This window comes from Suricata suricatta, chromosome 1 (genome assembly GCF_006229205.1).
Source record: "Suricata suricatta isolate VVHF042 chromosome 1, meerkat_22Aug2017_6uvM2_HiC, whole genome shotgun sequence".
NCBI classification, from domain to species: Eukaryota; Metazoa; Chordata; class Mammalia; order Carnivora; family Herpestidae; genus Suricata; species Suricata suricatta.
Window position 1 is genome coordinate 140,573,137 of NC_043700.1, and position 17,658 is coordinate 140,590,794.

The 17,658-nt window shown below is 35.5% G+C and overlaps 2 protein-coding genes across 2 annotated transcripts in view; both read left to right on the plus strand.

Moving 5' to 3' along the window:
• The window catches only part of LOC115296737 (estrogen sulfotransferase-like), a 15,997-nt gene extending 10,750 nt beyond the window's left edge, over positions 1-5,247 (plus strand). Inside the window, exons 6-7 of the mRNA XM_029945225.1 lie at positions 2,819-2,999; positions 4,392-5,247. Of these exons, the coding sequence (XP_029801085.1) occupies positions 2,819-2,999; positions 4,392-4,504 (294 nt within the window). The 3' untranslated portion in view covers positions 4,505-5,247. The remainder of the gene's footprint in view (positions 1-2,818; positions 3,000-4,391) is intronic.
• The window catches only part of LOC115301877 (sulfotransferase 1 family member D1-like), a 78,215-nt gene that overhangs the window by 32,134 nt on the left and 28,423 nt on the right, over positions 1-17,658 (plus strand). The window lies entirely within an intron of this gene.

The following is a 17,658-nucleotide window of genomic DNA, read 5'->3' on the forward strand; positions in this document are numbered from 1 at the left end:
CACACACACACACACACACACACACACACACACCAGCACATAAGGAATCACAAAGGACAAGAAGTGTCAACTGCCTCTGAATCCATAGGTGTTGAAATTATCAGGTAAGCCCTATAAAGCAATCATGCTTAATATATTTAAAGAAAGAAAAAAGAAGGAAAATATTTTACAAAGAAGTAAGAGGTTACTAAAATTGACTCAGCAGATTTGGAAAAAAATAACAAAATCGAATTTCTAAAATAATTTTTAAAAATTAGAAAATTAAGAGATAGTTTATATAACAGATAAAACATGGTTAAATAGTTAGTTAGTTATGTGGAAATGGAGCAGAGGCAATTACATAGAATGTACCACAATGAGATGAGTAGAATACTTTAAAATCAGAGTAATGGATATATAGGATAGTGATACAATCCCACATCTATTAACTCAAACCTCCAGAAGAGAATAAAACAGAATGTCAGACCAACAATATGCAAAAGTATGATGATCTCAAATTTTCCCATAATGTCATTTATCTCAACTTCATTAGTAATCAGGATAATGCAAAATAAGAGTCACTATCAGATGCATTTCACACACCAAACTGACAGTAATTAACAAGTTAGTTAATGTGTGTTATTGAGAAGCACCACATTACTGATAGAAGTATATAAGAAGATACTAAAACTATGGAAACAATTTGTCATTATCTAAGAAGGGCAAACATCATAATTTAATACTTCCAAATGCCTGCAGTAGATCTATACTCTTGAGAAACTCTGATTTCTGTACATTAGGTTATGTTACAATAATCTTCATAGTAGCATTCTCCCTAACTATAAAAATTAGAAACAACCTCAACAGACATAGACTCAAGAATCATGATATATACTATTATCCTGCAATTAAATATGATATTGTAATGAAAAAGAGTAAACGTCAAAAATGCACATCAATTGGGCAAAACCAAACATATATTGTCCATGGATAATTTGTGTATGTTTGAAAACTATTAAGGAAGTCACAAGACTGATTAGACCAGTTTTAGGGCAGCAGGTTTTATGTTGATGTTTTTTGTTATTTATGGGAATGGAAAGTGGAAAGAATGAAGTTCAAAACCTGCAAATGAAAGAACGCTAGAAATTTTGTATATTCTATTCTATAAATTGGGTAGTGGTTTGAAGCACAAATGTACAAGAATAATTTTTGTAAAGATAGACAGATCCTGGGTTTCTTTATTAAAAGAAGAGAAAATGTCTTTTCTTCTCTTATTCTTTACTAGCATAAGAAAACAATCAATAATTGTTTCTTGCTCACATCTTTGCACAATTAAACTCAATGTTGCAAAAATTCTAGAGTCGTGTTTATAAAAAAATTTAAAATAAAATCATACCTGGGGCACCTGGGTGGCTCAGTCGGTTAAACCTCCGACTTCGGCTCAGGTAAGACCTCACATTCGTGGGTTCCAGCCCCATGTCGGGCTTTGTGCTGACAGCTCAGAGCCGGTAGCCTGCTTCAGATTCTGTGTCTCCCTCTCTCTCTGCCCCTCCCCCTCTCATGCTCTGTCTCTCTCTGTATCAAAACTAAATAAAACATTAAAAAATTTTAAAAATAAAATAAAATAATACAAAATATTTTAGAAACTGAAGTGTTATTTCTTTATAGAATATAACACTATAACAAATTTGAATAAGAGAGACAACCATGATATGTAGTTTACTATACTATCTAATATTGTGCTTTATAACTAGAATATTAAAGAGAGTAAATTTAAAATTCACACAAAAAATATTAGCCTAATATAACCATTTCAATCCTCCCCTCACCTCCCAATTTCTATGCTCACTTATTCCCTTTTTTGGTTGATAAGGATCATGTTGAAATCTCCTCTATATTTGAATCACTAAGGAGCCTAAGAATTAATAAATTTTCCTTTGTCTCTACAATGTATTAAATAGAAAGAGAATAAAATATATTAAAATTATATATAGATATACAAACATTTTTGGTAGAAGACAGAAAAGTAAATAAAATTATGAGAATAAAGACTTATACGAGAATTTACAGGAACAAAAATAGGGTCATTTCACTCAAATTGGAATAGTCAAAAAAGTTATCCCATAGAAGGTGATACTTGAGTTTGACAGGCAAGCTGAAATTTGTAGGACAGAGAATTTGAAAATTGCATTCTTTGTAAAGGGAACTATACACCAAAACTAAGCATTACAGCTGGTATTGCAAATAGGTGCATTGAATAATTTAGCTGGATAATAGGGCACCCTGCAAGAGTGACATAGGGAAGAGGGTGTTCATAGCTATAGTTGGTAGACATCTGATGTTCCATGTTGAGTATTTGAGTTTTCATACTTTTTCTTAATCTTTTTGGTTACTTTGCTTATCAGTATGTACATCAATAAATTAGGAGAAAAATGAAACTGTGTACATACATTCAGCCCCAAACAATCTGTCACAGGGGACTATAGTCTTTGAAAGTGTACATTCATATTATTAGGTAATAGTTATTGAGCATGTACTAAGTAAGCATCAAGGACTACAATAAATATTTTATAAACATCATCTCATTTAGTTGATTCTAACAATCTTTGAAATATCTTTTATATCTACAAATGGATAAAGAAAATTATGCCTTAGAGAAGTTTTTAAAAATTCCACTTTTCCTAGAAGTGGGTTTTTTTCTTTTCATTTGGAGCCTAATTTGAAGCCAATATCAGTGGGGGGAAAGGGTTTTTTTTTCTCTCTCTATCTCTCTCTTTTAATTCAAATAGTAATATATTTAATTTTAGCAATTGAAGTTTCCAAATATTTTTTTCTCTAGGATATCAGAAGAGAGGTGATAAAAGTGATACAATTTCTGGGAAGGAAGCCATCAGAGGAGCTTGTGGACAAGATTATACAACATACTTCATTCCAGGAGATGAAGAACAACCCATCTACCAATTATACAACACTACCAGATGAAATCATGAACCAAAAAGTTTCTCCCTTCATAAGAAAGGGTGAGATAGTCCTGCAATTTGCCTCGATTGCTATAGGAAGTCACAAGTCGAAGTAGTTACAGGCAAACAGCTGTTGAAGTTATTGTCATCTATGAACCCAGCTTCTTTCTTCAGGGCTGTTTTACATTTGAGTAATCTTTTTATTGAGTTAGCAAGTCTAAAGAAGCATTAAAACATGAGTATTTCTGCTGCTATTACTACTTCTACTAACACTAAACTGCTACTACTTGTTGATTACTTAGTATATGCAGCATTTGAAGAATGGCCAGCAGCCACCCCAGCCTGAGTACCAGCACTAATACCACACCCTACTAGCAATCATTTATAAAGCCTGTGTGCCTTGGTGCTGTGCCATGTACATTACATAAATGTATATGATTTAAAAATTTCAATCTCTTTAAATTCAAATCAGATGCTCAAAAGGAAATGTCTTTGTTACATCACTTTGAGATGAGGAAACAAGCCTAAAACAATGAGCTTTGCCTTGACCACGGGGCAAACATTTTTCAAGACCAAGTGGCAAATATCCAAACTCATCAAATTGTATACAATAAATATGTATAGTTCTTTGTATATCAGTTCACCTCATTAAAGTTATTTAGATTTCCTTGAGCTAAGGGGACAAGAGAACTGCTAATTTAAAATACTTCTTCTGCCAGGGGAGTGTTGGATGTAATGGAAAACAAAAGGGCTTGGTAGATTTGCAATAATACAAGGCTGGGAAATGCTGAGAAGCTTAACCATCAGGGGTAGCAAAAACTGAGCGGACGCAAAGGATATGAAGAAACTGAATATGAGTACAGAATTAGAATTAGTTGAGGGACAACTTCTGAATTTATGCCTTGGATACCTGATGTTGTCATTAATCAGGTTCTAGAAAAGCACACAAAGAAAACAGTTTTGTGAGGAAGAAAATGAATTTAATTTTGAACTAGTTGAATTTGAGATCCTTGTATGGAATCCAAGTGGCAATATCAGATATGCAGCTGGATACAGAGACATAAGACTGGATCTGAGTTTTATTATGAAGACAGTATTTCATGTCTTGGGAGTGAATAAAACATAGGTTCATCTTAGGAGCACCAGCATTTTAGAGGAACTTGTAGAAGAAAAAATTAAGTAAAGTAGCACAAGAGGGAAGAGTCAGAGAAATAAATTCACTGGGTTTTGTTCATTTGTTTTTTAACAATCAGGACAAATCTTTCTTTGCTCAAGTGTGTGTGTGTGTGTGTGTGTGTGTGTGTGTGTGTAGTATTTGTGGTTAAATTTTACTTTTATAATTGAAGATTATAGGAATAAAGTTGATTAGGTGTTAATGAATATAATAAATGTTAGAAAAAGGCATAATTCTGGCTGGAAATCATATTTACTATGTTTTCTCATTTCTTATAGGAATTACAGGAGACTGGAAGAATCACTTTACAGTCGCACTGAATGAAAAGTTTGATATACATTATGAGCAGCAAATGAAAGGGTCAACACTGAAGTTAAAAACTGAAATTTAAGAAGTGTTTTCTTAATATATCCGATATTAAAGCTTTCTTCTCATTTTTCTTCACCTTTTTCAAATTTTGGATTGGTAGAGAAGGAATCATTATGATCAGATTCACATGATTATTGAAATGTTCATACAAAACAACAAGATTTTTTTCCATGCTATGATCTTTTTAGTTTTCTTTCTTTTTTCTTTCTTTACAAATATTACACAAATATATAATCTATAAATTATTACAAATCTATGATCTATGAGTATGATGTAGGAAAACACAGTTTTAATTGTCAAATTAAAAATAACCAAACATGTCAAATTCTTTATATTTATGGATACTTTTTTCATTTAGTAATATATTTAGTATACACATATACACATATATACATATATGCATAAATATATATTAATAACTGTGCATGGACTTTGAAGACCTTGAGAGAAAAAGCTAAAGGGAAAATACACTTGGAGGCATAATGATACTTACTATTTCCTTTTTTATTTTCTGAAAATGGCTTAATTTGGAATTTATCTTAGTCTAATAAAAGTTTTGGACAGAACTGGACTGATTTCCAGATGTCTGTAAATGATCCCAATGAGTATTTATTTATCCTTGAATATCTTTAGCTAATTTGAAATACTTATGTTCTAGAGGTCTTTCAGCCCTATATATATGATGCAATGAATGTAAGCTCTGTATTCTAAAGTTTCAAAGAATGTGATATTAGCCAGTAAAATAAAACAAAAGCAAAAGTAAGAGAAGAATTGTTATTTTCTATTTAAACAATTTTGTCTTGGCTTATATCTCTTATTTTTCCATATTTTATTGATAACTTTTGTACATTAAGTTTATTATAACACTCAATGCTTCCTTTCTCTAAATCAGAAGACACATAAGATGATGAAAAACTCACTATATGCCTTTAGTAGAATATTACATCTTCAATTATTAAATTAAAAGTTCAAATCTAGGGATAAATTGATATGATTTGTATTCTTATTCTTTGGAGAAAATTCTAGGGATTTCTCAGCATACCGTTCAGTAATTATAATTTTTCAGAATCAAAGCTATTTTTTAAATGTGTAACATAGTTACACATTATGCAAAAGTTAGAGAGTCTTGAAACTATTAAGATTTGGTTGGGGTGGGCTGGGAAGCAAAATTTCAATCTCTAAAGGGAACAATTGTCATTTATTTTTTAAATACCCATTTTGTCATGATCTTTTTCATTTAACGTTGTTTAGAATAACAGGGTTTTTTTATTAAGAAATTTTTTTAATGTTTTATTTATTTATTTTTTAAGTAGTTTATTGTCAAATTAGTTTCCATACAACACCCAGTGCTCTTCCCCACAAGTGCCCTCCTCCATTACCTCCACCTCTTTCCCCCGCTCCCTTCAGCCCTCAGTTCGTTTTCAGTATTCAATAGTCTCTCAAGTTTTGCATCCCTCTCTCTCCCCAACTCTCTTTCCTTCTTCCCCTCCCCCTGGTCTTCCATTAGGTTTTTCCTGTTCTCCTGTTAGACATATGTGTGCAAACATATGGTATCTGTCTTTCTCTGCCTGACTCATTTCCCTTAGCATGACACCCTCAAGGTCCATCTAAATTTCCAGATGCACTAAAAGAGATATTTTATGTGGTAAAAGAAAATTCATTTGGGGCCACATGACACATTTAGTATTTCATGATGGCTCAGAGTAGGCAGAGGATATTTAGAACAACACTTAGACCCTTTGTTTTCTCGAGAATATTGGCAAACCAATATTTCTTCATTGCATCTAAGAACAACTATCTCTTGTGTTCTGAAACTTGACAGAAATAAGCTTGAAAGATTTAAAGCTGATTTCAAAAGCCAATGGGAAGTAACTTTCCAAAGCCTTTATAAGTTTGCAGAATGCTTTCAAGGGTCTGTGTCCAGGCAGAACCTAAGATGTCCTAGTTGATGCACACGTGAGTTAAAGCCATCTACTTGTAGGAAGAATTGAAGCTTTACAAAGCTTCACAGTGTACACATAATTATCAATTTACAGATGAGGACAATTAGCAAAGAAAACTTGCATAAATTATTCAAAATCACACTTGAAAGGGCCTTTTGAAAACTGTCTCCAGTCCATTGTAGATGCTCCATAAAGGTTTATTTCTCCACCTTCTTCCATCTGCCTTTGCTTACTTTTGATCTTACAAAACAGGAAACATTTACTCAACCTTCTAACCAACTCTGCTGAATATTGGCTGTTTCTCTGCAAGAGAAATATAAAGCTCCTATTTTTCAAGTAAAATCATACAGCACCATGGTGACAGAAAAAACAAATTTTAAAGAAAGAAAGACAAAATCCAGTTAAAGAAAAAAAAACCCATACACAAACACACATATACACAATTCTGATTTCAGTGAAGATACATGCATGTTATCATATTCCTAACATGCATTTCACTTAGACTTATAAACAAGCAGGCCCTCTTAGAAAGCTTCCAGGAACTGAGATGATGATCTCACCAACCTCTTCCATAGCTGTGGTACTAGAGAGCTGTTTTCTGGATTTTATTAGGCCCTGGGGATGCCAAATGAAGAGTATAATTAACTCCTTACCATCAAATACCTACATTAAAAGACCCTGATAAGAGTGCCTGGTAGCAAATGGCATACAGTACAAAAAATTGCCTGAGGGCATCAAATAGTAGGGTACATTTAACTTGGGAATATCTGTATGAGATGGAGGAGGCAGGTAATTGCAGTGATCTCCACTTAGATGCTAGAGTTGTTAAACACTTTTAAGGCTATTGGCTTGCTCAAGACAGATTACAGGGGTGCCTGGGTGGCTCAGTCAGTTAGGCATCCAACTCTTGGTTTCAGCTCAGGTCACTATCTCAGGGTTTGAGTTGGAGCTCCACATTGAGTTCTGTGCTGACAGCATGGAGCCTGCTGGGGGTTCTCTCTTCCCTCTCTCCCTGCACCTCCCCAGCTTCAATGCTCTCTCTGTCTCTTTCTCTCTCTTTGTCTCTCTTACAAATAAATAAACATTTTTTAAAGATTTTTTTAATGTTTTATTTTATTATTTTTGATACAGAGAGAGACAGAGCATGAGAGGGAGAGGGGCAGAGAGAGAAGGAAACACAGAACTGGAAGTAGGCTCCAGGCTCTGAGCTAGCTGTCAGCACAGAGCCTGACGCGGGGCTCAAACCCATGAACATGAGATCTGACCTGAGCTGAAGTCGGAGGCCTAACCGACTGAGCCACCCAGGCGCCCCAATAAACATTTTTAAAAGACACACTATATCTGTCTTTATATATTAATCTTTATCTGTCTTTGTATATTAATCTCTGCAGAGATTAAATATAAAAACTTAGACCCATTATCTCTTTTAGTGGGACTGAGTCAAAGATGGAGAATAGTTCTCTAGATGAAAGAGGATGTATTTTTTTTTCTGATTTGAATGAGTGTTGACATTTTTAAAAAGCATGAAATTTGACATTATGATGGTATAAATGGTGACAATATGATAACACTTTTAGAAATACATGCCAGATAGTGTGCTGCACTTTCTTTTTCTTTTCTTCCAAGTTTTTACTTTAATTCAAGTTAGTTTGCCTATAGTGTAGTATTGGTTTCAGGAGTAGAATTTGGTGATTCATCATTTACATAGAACACCCAGTAGCATTATGCACTTTCATACACATTAAATTATTTCATTTATGAAATTTTTTCAAGCTCTTATTTATATTCGTTTGTTTCGTTTATGAGATTATAACAATGATGATGACACAATGACAATGATTCTATGAAATGGATACTATCTGGTCAGATGAAGAATTCTATGCTCAAAAAAAGTTCACTTGCCCAAAGCTAGATTTTTCTAACAGTGGCCTTTCCAGCAACAAAGCTGAGAGCTTTCATCATTGGATGAGTTAATTCCCAAAATTTGAAATATGATTTTACCACTTAGAAGTTTTGTGTTATAGGGCAAGTTGCGTAAACTCTGAGAATTTCCAATGATAGTATTAATTTCAAAGCTATTATTAAGGAAAGTGGAGATATATAATATAAAAATTATAATGACTACAAATGTTCATAAATATTAATATTCTTCATATATTATGCCTTGATGTTATTCCATGCTAAGCCAATTAAATTTGATAATATAAACTAAGATAATTTATAAGATGCAGTGTGTGCATGGGCTCATTTCTATGTAAACAGCAAACTAACAAAAAGCACTCAAAACGCACACAATTGGATAATTAATTAAGACATAAATTGCCAAAAGTTATGTGAAAAATGCAGAATACTACTTGTGTTACTTTTGAAATTTTCTAAATAAGAAGGTTTTATCAATGTATACTTTGAAGTTTGATAAATGCAAAGGAGCATGTTAATTAGTAGTATCCTAACAGAATCTTTCAGCATTAGAGGAGTGTTCTGTTAAACATCTTCCTTTCTTGTTTCTATTGTTATGGCCTAAAACATATATTTGGTAGCCAGAGACTATTCATTTTACTTAGAATTGTAGAATGCTAGAGGTGAAACAAACCGGAGCGACCATTTTGTGCATTTCTCATATTTTTTAGACAGTTAAAACGTGGCTCAGAAATAGGAGGTGTGTAACTTAGGGTCATACAGTTGGTTTGTGAAAGGACTCAAAGGCCTCACTTCAGGTTCCCGATGCTGTGCTTTGAGAAGCCCCACAAATATAGCATTACTATTGTGAAAATAGTTTAGTCTTTACACATTTAAAAAGGAGTTCATAAAATCTGCTCTGCTTAGGTCTGCTGAATATTGGGGCACCTGGGTGGCTCTGTCAATTAAGTGTCCAACTCTTGGTTTCGGTTCAAGTCATGATACTACAGTTGGTGAGTTCCAGCCCCATGTTGTATGTGGAGCCTGCTTAGGATTTTCTCTCTCTCTCCCTCTCTTTCTCTCTCTCTTTCCATCTCCTCTGCTTCCACTCTCTCCATGTCTCAAATATTTTTTTAAAAAAGCATCTGTTGAGTATCAAAATATTATCACTTTCTAGGAGAATCATATATTGATTATTGTGATTTTAATATTAACTTGTTTGTGATTAAGACACATCATACCTTTAGGTACAATATTTCATTATTTTAGCTCATTAATAGGCATGAAAGCCAATTGTTTTGTTCAGGTTAACATGGACTAACATTGACTTTTATCAGTATGAAGAATATTAAGTAGTTTTCAAGGGCTTATAATTATCTTCCAGTGGAAGTTATATTTCAAGAGACATTTTGTTTACATCTATTTAATTTACTTTTTCTTAATAATTATATTTGGTTTAAATTTTTTTAAAGGGGGCTCCTGGATGACTCAGTTGGTTAAATGTCAGACTTCAGCTCAGGTCATGGTCTCAGGACTTGTGGGTTTGAGCCCTGAGTTGGGCTCTGTGCTGAGAGCTCAGAGCCTGAAACCTGCTTCCCATTCTGTGTTTCCCTCTCTCTTTGCCCCTCCCCCACTCATGCTCTCTCTCTCTCTCTCTCTCTCTCTCTCTCTCTCTCTCTCTCTCTCTCAAAAATAAATAGTTAAAAATTAATAATTATATTTGGATTACCTACAAAATCTTCATTAAATATTAGACCAAGTCAGTCATTATTCCAGTCTATTCTTTATGTGTAATTGACAGCTTGTAAGAGACAGTATGAACTTATTTCACTAGTAAACCCAGGTGGAATGAAAGTTTTATATTTAATGCTGAAACCTCTAGAGACATGTCTGTTTTAATTAAATATCGACATTAAACTAACTTTTATATCAAATATTTTCCCAGATCATGTGAACTTACAAAACATGTAGTTAGTTTCTATCTTTCTGAGAGGTTTAGAAAGCCAAATCCTCATAAGCACTTGTCTTCAAACCAACTAAATAGAACTCTTTCAGAAATTAATTTTAGCAATACCATCCAGATGTTGAAAAATATCATGTATTTACAACATATACACATGGGCATACACCCAAACACACAGACATGTAGACCTTAATTTTTTTTATTCTCAAGTTAGTTAACATACAGTGTAGTCTTGGCTTTAGAAGTAGAACCCAGTGATTCATCTCTTACATATGACACCCAGTGCTTGTCCTGAAAAGTGCCCTCCTTAATGCTGGTCCCCCATTTAACCCAGCCCCACCCCCAGAAACCCTCAGCTTGTATTTAGGAGTCTCTTATGGTTTGCCTCCCTCTCTGTTTTTATCTTATTTTTCCTTCCGTTTCCCTTCATCTGTTTTGTTTCTTTAATCCCACATATCACTGAAATTATATGATATCTGTCTTTTTCTGACATATTGTTTAGCATAATACACTCTAGTTCCACCCACATTGCTGCAAATCACAAGATTTCATTCTTTTTAATTGCCAAGTAGTATTTCATTGTAGGGACATAACACATCTCCTTAATCCATTCATCAGTTGATGGACATGTGAGGTTTTTGTGGAAAAGGGTTTTAAGATTTGTATTTGTCCCCAGAATTAATCTTATGGAGGTGGTGGTAGAGTTCAGTCACAAAAGCCCGTTAGCAGTTTGGATTTTAAAAACACCTCTTTCTCTCTCTCTCTCTCTCTCTTTTTTTCTCTTTCAGTCTCAGGTGATTATGGGCTGTGTTTACATTTTAAATGCATAATAAGATGTGTAACTTGAAAACTCAGAGAAAGAACTGAAGTTTTTCCAAGAAGTACTTTAATTTCTTAAGGCCAATACTTTATAAGCCTTTAGAGATAAAAAGGGGAAGGTTTTTGTTCTGTTCTGTTTTTTGTTTTGTTTTGTTTTGTTTTGTTTTGTTTTCTGGGAAACAAGGTTTTTATCTGTGGCTATAGCCACAACTGGGCAGCAGGGGGGAACATCTCAGCTGGTGAGTCCAGCCAGGGCTCCAGGTCAAGTTGTCTCCTATCTTCAGCAAGCAGAGTGCAGGGTGCTCAGGAACCAGCCAAGGTCATTGGTGCAGCATTGAAAGCAGCAGCACTCAACCTCAGGTGAAGTACCTGGAGGGTTCTGGAAGGTCCCTGCAGGCTGGGGTAGGACTACAAACCCAGGCCTGGGACTCAGAAGCCCTAGGAACAGAAAAAGTTTTCCAGTGGTAAAGGAATAGGTGAATTCTGAATTGCCTGTACAACTGACTTGTTTTGCAAAAAGATTTGTTAGTTAAGGATAGTTTTTCTTTTTTTTAATGTTTATTTATTTTTAATAGTTTATTGTCAATGAACAATTGTTATTGTTTCCATATAGCACCCAGTGCTCTTCCCACAAGTGCCCTCCTCCATCACCACCACCTCCCTTCCCCCTCCCTCTCCCCCTTCAGCCCTCTGTTCCTTTTCAGTATTCAGTAGTCTCTTAGGTTTTGCATCCCTCTCTCTCCCCAACTCTTTTCCCCACTTCCCCTCCCCATGGTCCTCCATTAGGTTTCTCCTGTTAGACCTATGAGCGCAAACATATAGTATCTGTCCTTCTCCGCCTGACTTATTTCGCTAAGCATGACACCCTCGAGGTCCATCCACTTTGCTAAAAATGGCCATATTTCATTCTTTCTCATTACCATGTAATATTCTATTGTATATATATGCCACATTTTCTTGATCCATTCATCAGAAGGATAGTTTTCCTAAATTCCTCAAAGAATTCAGTGGTAACTTAATTGACATAATAGGTTGATTCACCTATCCAAGTATATTATCCTCAATTTGCTTCTTTCTTATTGCATACACATTTTTTATTTTAAATATTCTGGCAATATTGAACAGCTTACCTCAGGTGAAAGATGGATCCCTAAAGAGAATGCAAAAATTATTACCTTCTCAAAATCCAGAGGCACTTATAAAAATAGAAAAAACAAAAACAAACAAAAAAACCTTCCATGTAATAGGAAGGCAGAAAACCAAGTTCTACAAAATGAGACCAGTGAGAGGGTTAGAACTATCCCTGAGAGAGAAAGGTTCAGTAAGCAATGGGTTTGGTCAATGTGTAACATTTTATTTTGCAATCTCTACTGGGCACTTCAGAGACTTGGAAGAACTGTTTCTGGTACAAATTTGTACTTTTGGCAAGCTTCTACTGGTTTTTCAAAGATCCTCTCTGTAGGCTCTGTTATTTGCCAGAGTTTCCCCTCGGTTGTTTCAAGGAATAATGTAGCCTTTTACCTGAAAAATCGCTCAGTTTTGTCCTGTCTAGGTAGAGCTCATATAAGAGCCATCCTTTGAAGATAGATCTGGGGCTGTTGGTAAGGCCATCAACCCTAACCCTGTAGTCTCTTCAGGAGAAAAAATTCAGACAGAGGACTAGTAGAATGAGTAGTCAAAAGAGGACAGAGGGGGGCAGCAGGAGTTAAGTCAGGCATAATCTTTTGTTTCAGGCACTTTTTACATCTTTAATTTTATGTTAACCTTTTGTAATCTTTTAATGAAACTATTTTGAACACTGGAAGCCTTTTGGAGGCTTCTCCTTGCCAGTTAAAAGAGGTATTTTGTCCTGTTTAATTTGGGAACCCAAGTGTGCTTCTTATATCATCTTATCTGATTAGGACGATCCTCATGTGGCCACTGTACCTCCACATTGTCATTAGTAACATTTTTCCATCTTGCTAGACATCTGGAACATTCTGGGGCTATAGTTCTTAGACATAAAGTAAACAGGTGAGGCAGAAGGAAGAACACTCAACTCTCTAGATAGAAGATCCCATTTCTTTTAGCTAGGCTTTTGGGTTTCTTGGAGCCAAACTAATACTTACGAGGGACTCGCCAAAGCATTGGGATTTAGTGAGGTGTTTCACAGTGTACCTCATTGCTTGGAAATTTTCTTGAGGTAGGTGGGTGACCTAGTGTCAATCTAACTCATTTTGTATCAAATTTACCCTCACACAGAGTCTTTGAGTTAGGCAGTGAATGTTCCAACAGCTCTTAAATGCTCAACCTGTGCCCACTAATTTTTGCAGCTTTTTGACCTCTGAGATCCCTGCTAGCAATAACCTTTATTTACATAAAATAAGACAAAAAAATGTACACCTTAACACACCTGCAGTAACCACAACATGTCACTGTGGACTGGCCAAAAGAAGACCCCATGCACACCACCAGTAAACCTCAATGTGGACTTAGCCAGCAGATGCCATTCATGGAGACTTTGAACAGGAAATTGGGAAAGGACCAGCAAATTCCAGTGAATAAGGACCTTGGACTGGAGCTGGGGAGGGGATTCCAACGTGGACTTGTGGACTGAACCAAGGGCTAAGGACAGGTGTTCTGCTCCTTTAAAGCCTCCTGTGAGAAAGCCAATGAGATCAGTAGCTTGAATGTAAGAACAGAGCTGAAACAAAGTCTTACCAAGTGCGCTTAGAAAGGGCAGAAAACCCCAACAAAAAACAGTGGACTCAAAGGGCTCATGGGGCACCATACCTGTGTTTCTTGTTGCTCCTGATTACCATCAGAAGTTAATGTTGGATCCCATGGGGAGCATGGGTGGCTCAGTCATTTAAGCATCTGATTCTTGATTTCTGCTTATGTCATGATTTCATGGTTCATGGGTTTGAGCCCCACATCAGATTCTATGCTAACAGTGTGGAGCCTGCTTTGGATTCTCTCTCTCCCTCTCTTCCCCTCCCCTGCTCATATTCTCTCTCTCCCTCTCTCTCTCTCTCTCTCTCTCAAAATAAGTAAATAAACATTAAAAAAAACTAAAACTAAAAACTAAAAAAATAAGTTCACTTTGGATCCCAATGCTACCACCAAATTGGTTAAGAAACAAAATTCAATTGAGTAAATTTTAAGATTAAATTTATTAAATGATTCCTGAATTGGGCAGCATCCTATCTAGCAAGTAGACAGGGGTTTTCTTATGTTGTTACTAGAGAGTTTTCTAAAAACATTTATAGTTAATGTAAGAACTAGATAACACAGTAGGAAAAACATTTTTGGGAGGAAAGAAATGGCCCTGGATTTGAACGTATTGAATTTGTGGAACAGTCAGGACATTCATAGAAATGTTCAGAATATGTCCATCTTTGTCAGGCTGGTGATATTGACACCTATACGTGTATGTCACATATGGAGGGTGTTTACAGAGTAGATAAGAATCCTGTCACTACATTTGAGGCTTATCACATTAAATGTATGAACACTCATTTATCTGTCCTTTATGTATGAAATCTAGTTATTTTTCTCTTACTACTTAATTCATCATTTCTTATCACTTTACCATGTTCTATTTTTCTTCATGGTACTTATCCCCATGTAACATGTCTATTATTATTTTATCTAACTCCACATTGACTCCATAAGATTAGATACTTCACTGAGAATTTTCCTGTAGTATCTACATTTTGGATCGTACCATACAGATTATACTATAGAAAACAAAACAAAACAAAATAAAAAAACAAACAAACAAACAAACAAAAAAATCCACCAAAATATCAGTGGCTTAACATAATGAATAATTCTTTTTCACTGTCATAGTCTGAAGAAGGGTAGGAAGATCCTTTCAATCTTGGCAGATCTAAGCATCTGAACACACAGACTAGAAGAGCTCCATGACCTTGGAAGAAAGGACTGGAGGGTCAAAAAAGGATTTACATCACCCAAAGCCCAGTCACCAAAACTTAGTCACATGCTCTCAATCTAACTGCAAGGGAGACTGAAAAATACTCTCTATGCTTGGAGAGAGGTAAAGGGATTGTGAATGCATAGCATTTTCTCTGCCTTGGCCCTTGCCTACAAATAGCATTTGGTTCCCAGTACTTCCCAGCAAATACTATTTTTTTTTAAATCAGAACTTGTTATTTAGGAATGGTGGGAGCGGGGTGGGTGGGGCAGGACAAAGAATAATTAGGAACTTTTAGAACTTTACATTTCTTATACTTTCTTTTCACAGGCACGAAAATTAGCAAATATTGACAGAAAATATGGTAGTACCAATACCAGCAAATCATAACCCAGTGCTGTTATAAATTTACTTTTGAGGCATAGCAAACAGAAGAATCAACTTAATACTACCTATTGTATTGTATTAGAAATTTAGGGCATTTATAAATCCTAAGACTTTTGATAAAAGCAAAATAATAATAAAGATAATAATAATATTTAGTTACTGTTGGCACAGCACCCACTTCAGATCCTCTGTGTCCCTCTCTCTCTTCTCCTCCCCAGCTCTCACTCTCTTTCTCTCAAAAAGAAACATTTAAAATAATAATAATATTAATTTTTAAATATATACTCCTCCCCAGTGATACTCAGGAAGTCCCAGAACCACAAACATATTACCATCCTCTCATAGTAGGACAAAACTATTGCACATAGTGGTGAGTCAGTGGCTCCTATTCCAGTGGAGAACAGCCAGAAACCCAGTATATGCCAGACACACTTAATTACACAGAAAAAATCCTGAAGTCTCTAGTTTCTAACAACATAATTTGGCAAAGTGTTTACACAATCCACCTCATTAGCACTCTAGCCTCATAGGGCTTCTCTCTCCCATTTTAGGGTCTTTGCACATATCTTTCCTGGTTGGAAAATTCTCTTTTCCAAATTAATCCCTGCTCATTTGTCAGGGGAAACATTTCTAAGCAGCTTGATTCTGTCAGTTTCCCTCTATTTATGGAACATGTCTTTGCCTCGTCGCACTTGCCACCAATGAAAACTTCAGTTTATTGGTGATTGTTTCTTTCCTTGGTGTATCTTTCTTTCTCACTCACTTCTAAGCACCATGAAGATAGCTGCAGGTTTTTATAGTCATTAGGTTCTCCAGTCCAGTGTGTGCCAGATACTAAACAATAATATCCAATCAATAGTTTTGAATTGATTAGTTAATTTTGCTTTCACAATATTGTCCTCTATGTTAGAATGTGCAAGGTAGTGAAAATTAAAATAAAACAAGGAACAAAATAACATCTGGTTCTAGAAAACAAACAAACAGAAACGTGGTAGCTAGCCAAGCAGGAACTTGTACATTTTGTCCTTTGTTCCGTGATACACTTTGATATAGTGGAGAACATTGCTGGGATTACTCCAGGGACTATGGTCATGCTAACAATATTAACTCTTACAGTCCACGAACACAGAATAGCTTTCCATTTATTTGTGTCTTCTTAAATTTATTTCATTAATGTCTTGCAGTTTTCAGTGTACGGTTCTTTTAACTCTTTGGTTAACTTTATTCCTAGTATTTTATTATTTTCGATGCAATTATAAATGGATTGTCTTCTTACTTTCTCTTACATAGTTTGTTAGCATATAGAAATACAAACGGGTTTGTATATGGATTTTGTATCCTGCAAGTTTATAATCTTTTAAAATCAAAATATTTGCATGAGGCAAGGTAGGGGTGGAGTTGGGAGGACTTAAAAAGAAAAAAAGGTAAGAAATTGCACATGAGAAAAAGAACAGATTAAATTATATCCATTGACTCCAGAAACACCTGATTTTAATTCTTGAAGAGAAGTTCAGCAGCTGCTAGAGGGCTCAGGAAGCCTGACAGACCTGACAGATAGTCTCTGTTTTTTCTAGAACTTTAAATAAAGAAAAATAACCACATTGGCTCATGCTAAATTGGGACAACAACAACATGTTTCAAAGTAGGGCTTAGGATATATTTCAGGCTCCTCCACTTATATATGATAGCTAAAGAGAGATAAAACTACCTTTATTAGAGCCATGCTGAGAAAATAAAACCACACATGACACCACTGGTGTTAAAAAGTACATTGGAGCAATGTATCTCCAATGCTACACCTACTCCAAGCTTGTTTCTTTCACCCAGCCTTCTATTGTCATTTCCTTCTTCCCTGCCCTCCCTCTTATGCACACTTTCATTCTTGTGGACTGTTAAATATAATTTAGATGGAATCATTTGCCAGTCTCACCTAGTAATTTAAAGGAGGAAAGTACTACATAAGGCCACTCTTCAGCTTACAGCTAAGAAGGCCCAGTGCACCTGGGTGGCTCAGTCAGTTAATCTTTGGACTCTTGTTTTTGGTTCAGGTCAGAGTCCTACTGTTGGTAAGAGGGAGCTTTGCATCTGGCTCTGTGCTGACTGCTTGGGATTGGGATTCCCTCTTCTTTCTCTCTCTCTGTCTCTCTGTTCTTCCCCCACTCGCCCTCTGTCTCCCTCTTTCTCTCTCAAAATAAATAAATTGAAAAAGAAAAAGGAGGAGGAGGAGGAGGAGGAGGAGGAGGAGGAGG